The sequence below is a fragment of the Entamoeba invadens genome (assembly GCF_000330505.1).
Source record: "Entamoeba invadens IP1 unplaced genomic scaffold scaff_1105074725591, whole genome shotgun sequence".
Lineage (NCBI taxonomy): Eukaryota > Evosea > Mastigamoebida > Endamoebidae > Entamoeba > Entamoeba invadens.
This window is the reverse complement of record NW_004191750.1, coordinates 356,018-369,398: the sequence shown is the minus strand read 5'-3', so window position 1 is coordinate 369,398 and position 13,381 is coordinate 356,018. Positions and strand designations below refer to the sequence as shown.

At 31.3% G+C, this 13,381-nt stretch overlaps 4 protein-coding genes across 4 annotated transcripts; 3 read left to right on the top strand and 1 right to left on the bottom strand.

Moving 5' to 3' along the window:
* Nucleotides 1-1,378: 1,378 nt before the first annotated feature.
* EIN_171200 (hypothetical protein) lies at nt 1,379-2,246 on the top strand (the record flags this gene model as incomplete). Its single annotated transcript, XM_004183863.1, has 2 exons — nt 1,379-2,008; nt 2,163-2,246. 2 exons carry the CDS (start codon nt 1,379-1,381, stop codon nt 2,244-2,246), a joined length of 714 nt encoding a protein of 237 aa, XP_004183911.1.
* Nucleotides 2,247-2,799: 553 nt separating this feature from the next.
* Nucleotides 2,800-5,007, top strand: EIN_171190 (Rho/RAC guanine nucleotide exchange factor, putative; the record flags this gene model as incomplete). The annotated part of the gene is made up of 1 exon (XM_004183862.1): nt 2,800-5,007. The coding sequence occupies one exon, from the start codon at nt 2,800-2,802 to the stop codon at nt 5,005-5,007; it is 2,208 nt and encodes a 735-aa protein (XP_004183910.1).
* Nucleotides 5,008-5,349: 342 nt separating this feature from the next.
* On the bottom strand, nt 5,350-6,072 carry EIN_171180 (hypothetical protein; the record flags this gene model as incomplete). The annotated part of the gene is made up of 1 exon (XM_004183861.1): nt 5,350-6,072. The coding sequence occupies one exon, from the start codon at nt 6,070-6,072 to the stop codon at nt 5,350-5,352; it is 723 nt and encodes a 240-aa protein (XP_004183909.1).
* Nucleotides 6,073-8,597: 2,525 nt separating this feature from the next.
* EIN_171170 (protein serine/threonine kinase, putative) lies at nt 8,598-12,722 on the top strand (the record flags this gene model as incomplete). The annotated part of the gene is made up of 1 exon (XM_004183860.1): nt 8,598-12,722. The coding sequence occupies one exon, from the start codon at nt 8,598-8,600 to the stop codon at nt 12,720-12,722; it is 4,125 nt and encodes a 1,374-aa protein (XP_004183908.1).
* Between the last annotated feature and the right edge of the window lie 659 nt (nt 12,723-13,381).

Genomic DNA, 13,381 nt, shown 5'->3' with positions numbered 1-13,381 from the left:
AAACGCGACAGCTTTTTCGCATGACTGTAATGTTAAATAATGTTACCATTTTAATTAACTCGTTGTAAACATTACAAACATTAAGTAATATAAACACATAGAATACAACCAAAGTACAATTAATTTAGACACTTAATAATTTTAACTTATAATTATTAACACTTAAAATAACACCTTTTTTGATTGACCTGTTTTTACTAAGATATTAATTCAATTCATGATGATTTTCTCTTTTAGGCTTGTGTATTGTTATAAACATAATATATACTTTAAAAAACAGAAAATTATCTTATAAACTCAAGATTTCCCGTTTCTAGCCGACTAGAATTAAGTTCATTATTATTTGAAGAGTTAATAAAACAATACTTTAATAATTAATTGTTTATACTTTTTATTTATCTATTTTTTTATAATTGTAATACGAATAATTCATCACAACAAAGGATGTTTCCAAAGTAACAAAATCAAAATATAATCTACTTTTTTGTTTTGATGAATACTTCCAAACGGAAGTTTTGTTCAAGTTCTATATCATCCGTTATTTTTAAGTTATTTAAATTTGAAATATTCACAACCAATTTATTTGAACCATTTATCAATCATCACATCTTTTTTAAACAACAAGGTAAAAAATTAATTTATATCAAATTATACAATATGCTTGGGATAATAATATATCTTAAACACAACCATTTATTACAAACGGTTTCATCCATAATAACATTCAAATAAATGAATTATATTTTAAACAATATTTTTTTCGTAAAATTTTTTTGGTGTTTTTATTCATTAAAAATACTACCCACTAATTTGGAATTATTATTCATTACTCATTTTTTGATGTATAATCAAAAAATATATGATAAATAGATTGTTTTGTATTATTGAAAGTGTCTATAAAATAAATACAATCAAAATTACAATTGTAAATAAAAACTTAAAGAAAACATAATATAATAAACACAATTTAAGTTTTTTATATTTCATATATTATTAAACATAAAAAAGAATCAAATTTGTTAATATTTTTATAAATTTTTCGTTTTTTTTACTATTTTTTGTTGTTGATAAAAAACAAACAAATAATATCACTTGTCAAAGTCATACATTTTCACTTTTTGTTTAAATTAAAACTTATAAATCCAAATTCTTTCAGTCAAATAATTCTTTAAATGAATCCAAAATATCATCTTACATCAAAATCGATTTTTTTAAAACATGAAATAAAATTAAAATGTTCAATTACGTGTTTTACACCTTTATATCCATATGTAAAAATTAAAAACTGATAATTTTCGATAAAATAGGATTTTTTGATTTTTGAAATACATTATGTTAATGTATATAAACTTAAACTTTGAATCTGATTGCAAATTAAATGAAATGTAAAAATGTGTACATCTCTGTTCTTGGTGATTCAGGTACTGGGAAAACATCTTTGATTGAAAAGTACATACACAATACATTCTCGAATAACACAGAGACAGAGAAAGATAATGTCTACCTTACACATACATTTTATAAAAAGGTTAAAATTCCTTTTGTTATCCAAGAATTATCTGGGGATCATTTAAATGATAGAATAATGTTCAAATCAATTAGTATTTCTTTGGGATACATTATTATTTATTCTGTAACATCAAGAACTTCATTTGAAAACATTGAAGGATTTACACGCCTTATTTGGAGACTCACCAATATACGTTCAAGCGATGGGTACATCCCAGTCACCATAATTGGTACTAAATCGGATATATATGAAGAAAGAGTCGTCTCAACCTCTGAAGGAAAAGACTACGCCACAAAACACAACTTTGCTTTTTATGAAATATCTTTAAAAAATGATGAAAATGTTGATCCTATCTTCAAGTCATTATTTGAAAACATTTTCACGAAATCAATTGTTAACTGTGAAGAGTTTATTTTAAATACCAAAAATAAACAACAACAAAAAGTTAATCACAAAAAGATGCCTAAAAAGATCGAAAATAATACAAACAAGTGTTGTGTTGTGATGTAATTAGTGTTTTTTATTTCTGTTTATCATAAAAAGCAATAACAAATAATTGTTATATTAATAGTATTCTTCTGGTTTCATTATAATTTAACTAAATTATTATATTTTTTAATATAAAAAATAATAAAAATGAAAAAAGTGTGAGGCACAAAGTTTATTTTTAAATTGTATGGTTTATAATAGTTATTTATTTGTATTTAATATATTATTTTTATACGAGCTTTCATAGTATTTTTTTAGGTCTAAAACATTTTTGTTTTGGATATTTTGTTTATTTTTAAAAAATCCACTTTTTAAAAAACAAACAACATGCTCACCCGAGTTTCAAGCCACTTTTTGTGTGGTTTTATTTTTTTTACAATTCATTATCAAAACAAATTATATATTTATAGTATTTTTTATTTATTGTTTATTAATATTTTATGAAACAGAATTATAAAACATTAGTTATTTTAATAGCCATATTTCCAAAATTTTTGCCAGTATTTGTAGTCTTATAAAATATTTTTGAATTAAACATCGTTTTGTTAACACCACATATTCTCAAAATATACTCGAAACTAAAGCTATTATGGCGTTTTATAAGTATTCTCAAAAGTGTTTTTTGTTTTATCAATTAATAACTTATTAACAATTAATATAGTTTTTATCTAATTCAATAAGTACAAAGCAAGCCAACAACACTTTTGTTTACTTTAGCCATGTTTTCACCTTTTCTAATTTTATTTCTAAATAGTTATAAAGGAAAAAAGCATAAACTTCTTTTATTTAGTATCCAAAAAATGAACACTGAACCAACTCTACAACAACAAGTCCCAAATTTCTTACTTCCAACAGCAAGCTTAGACCCAAAAGCTCAACTTCTAATATCTACCATTGCTGGTCAAATCATGAATCCGGAAACACGAGAGAATGGTCTTGCATTCATCTCAAAGTCAATTGACAACCCAAGCTTTGCGTACGTCTTACTTCAAGTGAACCCACAACTTTATACACAATTTTTATCAAGTGAAGACCCGATGTCATTGTCCTTTGCACTTTTCATCATCACCAAACTCTCGAAGAACAAACTCTTTACGGCACTCTTCATACAACACGACCCAACTCTGTTGACTTCTTTAAAAAATTTGGTTGCATCACAAACGCAAAACATCTTTAAACAGACTGTGGAAGTCCTCTACGCACTCATCACACAAATTAATGACAAGTCTTTCTTTGCAGAATTCATTCCTCCTTTAATCACAAAAGCTTCTTTGGATAAAGAAATGCGCTTGTTGTGTTCAATGTTACTATTAAACATCATTGGTAACAAGAAGAACTCCGAGATCTTCATTGAGAACGGTGGACTGCAAATGGAAAAGGACGTGTTAGAGAGTTGTGAGCCACAAGAGATCAAAATCTTCTTAGAAATCCTCATCATGTTTCATACCGTCGATCCTGAGAAGAATCGGGACATGTTGATCACTGAGGGGTTCTTTAAAACGTTCACCTTCTTATTTGAAAAGATCACAGACAAAGCACAATCGGAAAGACTCTTGTTGTTCGTCAGTCAGTTCCCAACTAGTCCCCTCTTCGCTACTAATTGCATAGAAAGTGGACTCTTCGACGAAATTCTGAGGTTCCTCGACTTCGTGCCCGACAACCTACAAGGCAAAAATTTGCAGCAGACACTCATTATAGTCTTTCGAATGACTCAAGACGTCGTCGGAGTGCAAAAGTGCAGCTCTTTAAAATTGATCATTAAATTGGACGTCTTACTCAGAAACATCGCACAGATGCCAGAAAACATCCAAATCATGGTGTTGGGAACACTCACCAATTTACTGAAGAACCAACAAGCCGTCAAAGAGATGATGATGTATAAGATCTATGTCAATATTAAAAACACACCACCTGCTGTATTAAAGAACAAAGCCATCATCTTGTGGAAGGCTCTTATGAAACACTTTGACGAAGTTGCCGAGATTTTGGCTGTTGTAGATTACACTCAAGATGACATGCAAAAGATAGCGGAGTACAATTCAAAGAAAGCAAAGGCGGCGGCCATTGTCGATGAATTAATTCAGACGGAGAAATCGTATGTGAAACAGCTGGACATATGCACCCGAGTCGTCATGAAGAAACTTGAGAATTCATTGCAAGAGAAAAAGGAACAGATCTTTGGGAATATCCCACAGATCTGGGGATTCCAATTCACATTTGCTAAAGAACTTGAAGACACTCTTTTGGTGAAGGAAGAGGAGAAGCAAGAGTATTCAGTCATCAGTCATGTTCTTTTAAAGTACTTTACACCACAGATGGTTGACCTCTATACGAAATACAGTAATATAGCAGATGATGGGATGGCACTCTTCTCATCATTGTCCAAAACAAATAAAGAAGTTGAATGTGCTGTCCGCGAGTTAAGTGCTCTAGGACATCACGTCTCGAGTTATTTGATTCTTCCCATTCAGAGAATTCCACGGTATGTCATGTTAATAGAGTCACTGATTAAATGCATGCCTGAGTATTTGGAAGAGAGTAAACACCTCAAATTGTGCTATGAAAAGATTCGGGAAATCGGGAAGGAAGTGAACGACAACAAGAGGAAGTACGAGAGCGAAATGGCTATTAAGAAGTGGAGCGGTCGTATTGATTTGAGTCAATTCCCCAACGACGAGAGAACGTTTGTGTTTGAAATGGACCAAGTCTTAATGTCGGAGAAAAAAGACACTATAGTGTGTACTATGATCATTTTCTCTGATATTGCAGTCATCGCCCGCACAGTAGGAAGGAAGGAAAAATGGAAAATTAAACATATTATGAATTTGGACGACTGGAAAAGTGTTGGAGTGACCGATGAGAAATTGTCGATCTTCCAACAACACTCGGGAGTCACCGTTGAACTCTCGTGCTCGAAAATAAACGAGTTGGAATATTTGGAGAACCAACTCAAGGCTGCTACTAAACAGTACAAAATCAATAAATTACATAAACAAGGTGCTCTTTGAGTGTTATGGTTTGTTTTAAGAAGAATGGAATGGGGATTGATAACTAGTATCAATTAATATATTAATAATTAATTAAACTACTTAATTAATTAAAATATTTTAATTACTTTATCTTCTAAAAAAAATATAATAACATGTTTTGTTTTACTAAATAAAAAGTGCACTAACCGGGACTCGAACCCGGATCTCCACCTTGGGAGGGTGAAATTCTGCCCTTAGACCATTAGTGCTTTCTTGATACTCATATTGAAATTGAATTGTATTTGTGTAAAGACTTCAATGTGAAGAATCAAGTCAATTAGTGTTTTGTGAGATAAGCAGCAACGCCTTCTGGTGTTGGTTTCATTGTGTCTTTTCCTGGTTTCCAGTTGAGTGGGCAGACATGCCATGTTCGTCCGAGAACTTGATTGCTTCGATGATTCTCTTTGTCTCGTCTGTGTTTCTTCCAATTCCGTTGTCGTTGACTTGCATGTATCTGACAATCCCCTTTGTGTCGACAATGACATACCCACGTCGTGCAATGCCGTCAGCCGCATTGTACATGTTGTATCTCATGCTGATGCACTTCTTGATATCAGAAACAAGTGGGAACGAAAGCTTTCCAACACCGCCGTGCTCCTTTGGTGCCTCAGTCCACGCCTTGTGGCAGAAGACGGAGTCGACTGAGATGCCAACAAACTGGACATCATTCATCTCCTCTGCAAGTTTGGAGTATCCCATCATCTCTGTTGGGCAGACAAAAGTCCAGTCGAGTGGGTAGAACAACAACACAATGAACTTGCCCTTGTACTCAGACATGTCAAAGTCCTTGATTGCACCACACGGACAAAGGCACTGCGCTTTGATCTCTGGCGCTTCTTCGCCAACTTGCACTTTTGGCACAATTCTCAGAAAGTCTTCATACACCTTCTTTGCTGGACACTCTTTCTCACACATGAAATGTTTGTCTTTGCTTTCAGTTGGCTGTTTATAGAGTGGGTGAGGTGTCACTGACAATGAGTACGATGACTCATTCCACTTCACGTGTCCAGAATGTAATTGTATTTTTGAAAAGATGAATTGCATTTTAATTGTAAATAGATAATATAGTATTTATTTGGTTATCAATATCATACAACTTCTTGAGCAGTTTTGTGTAACTTTTGGTTTTAATTGTTACATGTGTGTGATTGGCTTTTTGTGTTCCCCACAATAATTACATTTCAATTACTTTTGACACATCTCACCATTTCACAATTTGTCATAATCAGAAGACCACATTGCGTTGGAAACTTTGACGCATCATCTCAAAATTTTTTTTGATATTTATAATAATTTATAAATTTTAAATAACAGTTTAATATCTAACCTCAATACAATTCAATTTCAATATGAGTATCAAGAAAGCACTAATGGTCTAAGGGCAGAATTTCACCCTCCCAAGGTGGAGATCCGGGTTCGAGTCCCGGTTAGTGCACTTTTTATATTTATTATTTATAGTTAAGTTTTTAGAAATTATTATAAAAAATACCATGAGATAGAGAAAAATAATTTTAAATAATTATAATTTTTTTTCCTTTGTTTTTTAAATAAAATTTATTTGAAAAGTAGACAAATCAAGTTTTCAATGAAAAATTTGTCTATTTAAACAATTTATTAATGACAATGAAATGTTTACATGTATCAAATGTAATGATTATTATTATTATTATTATTATTACCAAAACAGAAACAAAACATTAAGTACAAAGCAATCGATTATCATTAAAGTAAAGTGTGTTATTTGATGTTGTTGGCCACTCAGAAAAGTATCGAAAAATCATGATTATCATTCAACTTTTTCATCATTGTGGCGATTAGATGACAAATTTTTTTGTTTTTATACCCAACCTTTGTTTTTGACAAAAATATTTTTAATTATTCTGATACTATTTAAACTATACACATTATGAAAATACCAACTAAAAACAAACTGATAAAATTTATAAATACTTTTTTTCCTATTTCTATTTAAAAAATAGACAATTCTAGTTGTTATAATAATTTTATTATAAAATAACTATAGTCAATAATGTATATTTGTGGTACAACAAATAGATAACTGGTTTGTCCTTCATTTAAAAATATATTCTTGAATTTAAATTGTTTGTGGAATTAAAACATAATTTAATTTAAATAACTTTTAATATAAAAAAACAATTTCGCATTCTACTTTACGAAAAATAGATGTGTATTTGTGTTGGATCATGGAAAAAGAGACACTTTTGACTGGTATTGTTGATTTTAAAAATATGTTTGAGTTCATTATCATTTCATTGTATTATAATTAATTAGTTATGTTATTATTAAGTAGATATTATTTAAAAATTGAAAAAAATTACTTAATTACTTTTGGCTGGAATTGTCGCGACATATTGTTATTATTTGTGTATATAATCTATAACATTTACTATAGTTATTTATAGTTTTTTTTAAGTTGTACTTATAATACAATTTATTTAGCCATCAAATAATAATTTGCATTTTGTTTTTATTATTGTTTTAATAAAAATAAATTTATGAAATCACAATGATTTAATTTAATTGTTATTTAACTATAGTTTTATTTAACAATTATAATACTTAAACAATTGATTTATAATTATTAATTTTAATGATACAACTAATTGTTAAATTGAATAAACAATTTACCAGTTGTTTTTGTTTTCAACAGAACATACATTTGATAAACTATTTCACAAACTAATAACATACTTTTTTTATTATAAAAGTCTAAATAATTTTTTAAACATAAAAAATTTAATAAATAATAAATGGTTCACTTTCCAAACTTGATGTTTTAAAAAAACGAATTATCTAATTTGATGAACTTGATTATAAAAATGTGGGTGGGCCATTTAACCACTTTCGTTATGTTTTTTATTGTTTTTTCGAAAGCCAAAAAGTGCCCAACGAGTTTTAGTGATGATAATTATACGATCGATTCGTTTTGTCCATACACCCAAATTTTTGCAATAACTAATTCTTTAATTAATTTAACCAAGAATGGGGAATTACAGGGCAGCGGTGTTACGTGTCAAAACAGCGTTATATTTGGGCAGAGTAATTCGCTTTTAGATTTTAATCTCTACGGAGCTTTTTCAGAAACAAATGTGAGTTTTTTGGATGTTTCGTTTTTAATTAGTTTTGGGCAACTTTCTTTTAACAAATGTAATGTTTTGTTTTTCGACCATTCAACGATAAAAAGTGCCCTAAGTGTAACGTTTCAAAATAGTGACGTTGATTTTTTTGATTATACTTCGGGATTGATCAACACTTCTCTCAGCTTTTTTTACAAAACGAATGCAACAACAACCCAAAACGCGATGATTTATGCAAATTCCATTGAAGTGAATAACAGAGCGTGTTTAAACATGTATTTACAAAGTAACATAACAACCGAAACAGTATTTTGTTTGTACAAAGAAAGTGTAGTGCAACTGTATGAAAAGTCAACACTTCAAACCAAAACTAATGTGGAAATTAGTGGGCAGAGTGTATTAAATGTTTTTGATGAAAGTTCCATAACAGTTAATAAAATGTTATATATCAAAGAAAATGGGATATTACAAATGAACCAAAAGAGCTCTATGAAAGTTATAAATAACATTATGTTCAACACTAATGGGATTCTCAGAATGATGGACCAAACAAATCTTTGGACCACTTTTTTGTCACTCAAAAATTCTTCAGAACTTTTCATATCTGGTCAGTCCATTTTTAGAACGGAACAAAACTCTTATATTAGTACCAAAGCTAACTTGACTTTGGATAACTCCAGTCGGTTCATTTGTACTCAAACCATCACAACATCGGATTTATGTTCGATTACTGTCACAGACTCGGCAATTTTGCAGGCGCGTGTTATGATTATTGACCAATGCAATTTTGGTCTTCTTAAAACAGCCCAACTAGTCGTGACAGATGCCATTTCCATTGGAAATTTGAGTGAATTTAAAAGTGAGAGTAATGCACAAATCATATGCGACACTATGAAAGTTACTAATATGACTAAAGTTATAGTCAATGGGGATAGTTACCTTGTCATACAAGATACATTAACAGTCAACAACGCGACATTTTCTATTAATTCAAAGAGTCAAGTGACGTGTAACAATGTCGTATTGACACAAAATGGTACAATCAATTTGACTGAGAAAGGTACTTTGAGGTGTTCTGACACTTTCAAAGTCATTGAAGACAGTGTATTAGTGTTATGTGGTGAGAGTGTACTTACTGCAAATGTGTTGCAAATTGAAGGCGCCTCACTTAGGATTGAAAATAGCTTTTTGTCGATAACATCACTAAAAAAGTTCAATTGCTTGAGTGGATTTATAACAGTGAATGGACAGGGGACTTTGACTGCGGATTATGTGTATTTGAATGAGTGTACAATTACAGTACAGATGAGGTCTATTATCGACTTTGCTTTATTTGAGACGGGTGACATCACATTAAATACTATCGTTATTGCTGCAAACCAACCATTCGACTTTGTATATTCATTCGACCCAATTACAGTCGACAAAACATCTTTAACAACACATCATTTGAACTTCATGATGAGTAATAGAATAATTCGATATGGTACAACTACACACTATTCATGTCACTTAATGAGTGAACAGTTTACTGATAATATATACTACGAAGGATACTGTCCTTGTGCGGAAGATGGATGTATCATTGTAGCAACAAAACAGAGTTTGGTTGTCAGTCGTGTGGCTCAATTAAATGAAGTTCAAACGACGTTATTAAGATGGTACACCCACATTCATAAGAACTTAAATGAAGTCATCGAAAACAGTGTAATATATCAAGACTATACTTTTAATTTGGGACTAAATTATAATAATGCTGTGGTGATTGATAATGAAAAATTATCATTAATAGATGTCACACAAATTACAACAGAATATGTGGTTGCTGCTACAAATGGATTTGTATACAACAATACCAATTGTTTAATTGGTATAACTGATAACTCAAGCTTTGTTTGTACATTGTTCTATTGTGATTGTGATATCGGGTTCATTGATTCAACAACAATGTCGTGCAAAACGTGCTTCGCTGATAATTGCAAGAAATGCATTTCAAACATTGAAAGCACTTGTATTGAGTGTACCTCGGGATTTATATTGGATGGGGGAATTTGTACATCAATCAAAATAGTAAACTGCCTTTATGAGAGAGGAGGAATGTGCGTCAAGTGCAAAGAACGGTACTATCAAAAGGATGGCAATTGCACATTAATGAATGACAATTGCATCCAAAAAGATGCTGGCATGTGTGTCATTTGTTCTCCACAAACTATGTTACAGAATGGAAAGTGCCAAGACATTACCAACAGTGCTGTTGTTGTGTCGAATTCGATCATTTATTGTCTTCAAGGCTATGCAATACATTCCACAAATTGTGTGCGGTGTTCTGAATTGTTTGAATTTTGTAAATATTGTTCTCCGTCCATGTGTTTGAGTTGTGATGATAGTTATCACTTGACACCCGAGGGGATCTGTACCTCCACTTTCTGTAGTTCTGAAGACAATTTAGAAATGAGTGAAAATGGGCAGTGTACTCATATCATACCCAACTGCTTTAATGGTATGAACGACAAATGCGTAGAATGTGAAGAAGAATACATTCTCAACTCGTACCTGTTATGTGAAAACAGAATTGACCAGGACCATTGTGTTGGAACAAAATATGGGAAATGTTATTCTTGTATGAACGGGTATTACCTATTTAATGAAAGTTGTTTGAAATGTCCGTTTCCTTGCAACTCGTGTTACTCATCCACAAAGTGTTTGTCTTGTGGGGTGGGGTATTATCTAACTGACAACACGTGCAAATCAAATGATTTATTAAAAGAGACATGTGAAAAGATTTCTATCACAGGAATCGGGTGTTATAAATGTAAAGAGGGCTATTTCCGTAATGGCCTTGATTGCCAAAAATGCTCTTCAAGTTGTTCTACGTGTAACCAAGAAGGTAAATGCCTCGGTTGTAATTCCACAAATTTCATGGATGAGAACAAAGACTGTTTGCCACAAAGTGTGTTGTCTGGGTGTGCACACATCGTTGACGAGAATGGGTGCACGAAATGTATAGAAGGGTTCTATATTTTTAAGACAAATCAGTGTCAAATTTGCATTGAAAACTGCTCTTCTTGTATAAGCGAAAAGGTGTGTTTGAAGTGCAAAAATAGCTTTGTTCTATCAACCAACAACTGTGTACCATTCAACACAATTTTGAAGTGTACAAATGCAGAGAATTCAAAGTGTTCCCAATGCTCATTTTGGTACACACCAAACTCTTCAGGAACTTTTTGCAACAAAAGGACTGTGTGGTGGGTTGTGCTCTTAGTCGTCTTCTTCTTACTTTTCATTTGTATTGGAATTATTTTGATAACGATGTTTGGCTTATGGAAAATAAAAGAGAAGTTTGGAGAGCGCAGCCACGCTTCGCGGATCAAAGTGTTCAAGATGAAAAACACTGACGTCACTTTCACCAATTTGAACAACGGAATTTGCGTGAACAAGAAAACAGTCAACCTGAACGAGACGTCGGAAGAAATCCAAATTTTGAGAGAAACGTATCATTTCCTCTGTGTTGGGAATGTGAATAAGAAGACTGTTAAAGTGCAATTTTCAATAAAAGACCAAGAGACCTATTCAATTACAATTGACCCGGAAATTGTGTTGTTAAAATCGAATGAAGCGTGCGAATTTCTTATTGTTTTCACTGCTCTTTGCACGTGTAAAATTATCACGGAAATTATGTTAATATCACAGAAGGTGAATAAAGACGAGAGATGTGTCACTTCGATATCAGTGAAAGGGGAGACCGTTCTTTCGACTCGTCTTAATCCGTTGGATATCGTCACAACGGATAAAATAGGAGAAGGGACCTTTGGCATAGTTTATAGTGGGAAGTACAAGAATGAAAATGTCGCGGTCAAGAAGATGAAGTGTTACGATGGGATATCCGACTTGGAGGATTTCTCAAATGAAGTTGCGATGCTTGATAAGTTTCGGTGTGATTACATTATACACTTCTATGGAGCCGTATTTATACCAAACAAGATATGTATGGTCACAGAATTTGCACCATTTGGATCTTTAGAAGACGTTATTTATAACCCAGAACGTTACAAAACTACTGAGACGATTTATAAGGAAGCTTTCAGACTGAAGATATGCCTTGACGCAGCAAAGGGTATTTTATATTTGCATACAAATGGGATACTACATAGAGACGTTAAACCAGATAATATCTTGGTAGTCTCACTTGATATCAATAACCAAGTGAACGCCAAATTGACTGACTTCGGAGCTGCAAGAAACTTTAATATGTTGATGACTAATATGACATTCACTAAAGGAATTGGAACTCCTGTTTACATGGCACCAGAGGTGTTAAAGAAGAAGAAGTACAAAGAGCCAGCTGACATCTTCTCACTTGGAGTAACGATGTTAGAGTGTTTAATATGGAAGCATGTGTACTCTTCTGATGAGTTTAATTATCCATGGAAAATTGCTGAATTTGTAGTGAATGGAAATCGGGTGAAAAAACCCGAACACATTAAAGACTGTCACTTCGAACTTATTAAGAAGTGTTGGTGCCAAAATCCTCAGACTCGATTGAAAATCGGACCAATTGTTGATACACTCAAACTCTTTTGGGAACAAGAAGAGTGATTTTTCATTGTTTATATTTACTGTTTGTTATTGTTATTGTAACAATAATTTACCAACTATTTACTTATTGATATAACTAAATATTAATTAATTTTAACTAATTTAAATAACATTTTTAAATAACAATAGCATTTTTATTATACAAAATAGATAACCCTATTCCTCATTACCTGCGTATAGCAAAATTGGACTTGATTTGATTTTGTACAATAATTTTAGGCATTATATATTCAATTTAAGACTTTTTTAATCCTAAAAATCAATTGTTGTTATTCAGTTCAAAAATTCATCTCCTTTTTAAAAAACCAGGTGATTTTTCGAATTAAAAATAGTACAATTTTATTAATAAAAAGTATTACACAACATAAACTTTCCATTTCGAACAGTTTTTTTAATTTGTTTTTATAAGAACTGAAATAATTTATGTTAGTTTTATTTTATTTGATCCAAAAATGATGCTCTAATAAATTTTTTAATTTTTTTTTTATAATTACAACTTTTTTGTCATCCAAAAAAATACACATCATTTCTTTGTTTTTCTTTTCCCAACAATTTGATGATGTCGAAAAAAAGAATAATAAAATCGGCATATTTTTACTTGAAAATAATTGTAAATAAATAACTATTGCATCTTATCCTTTAGTTACTAAAAAGTTACA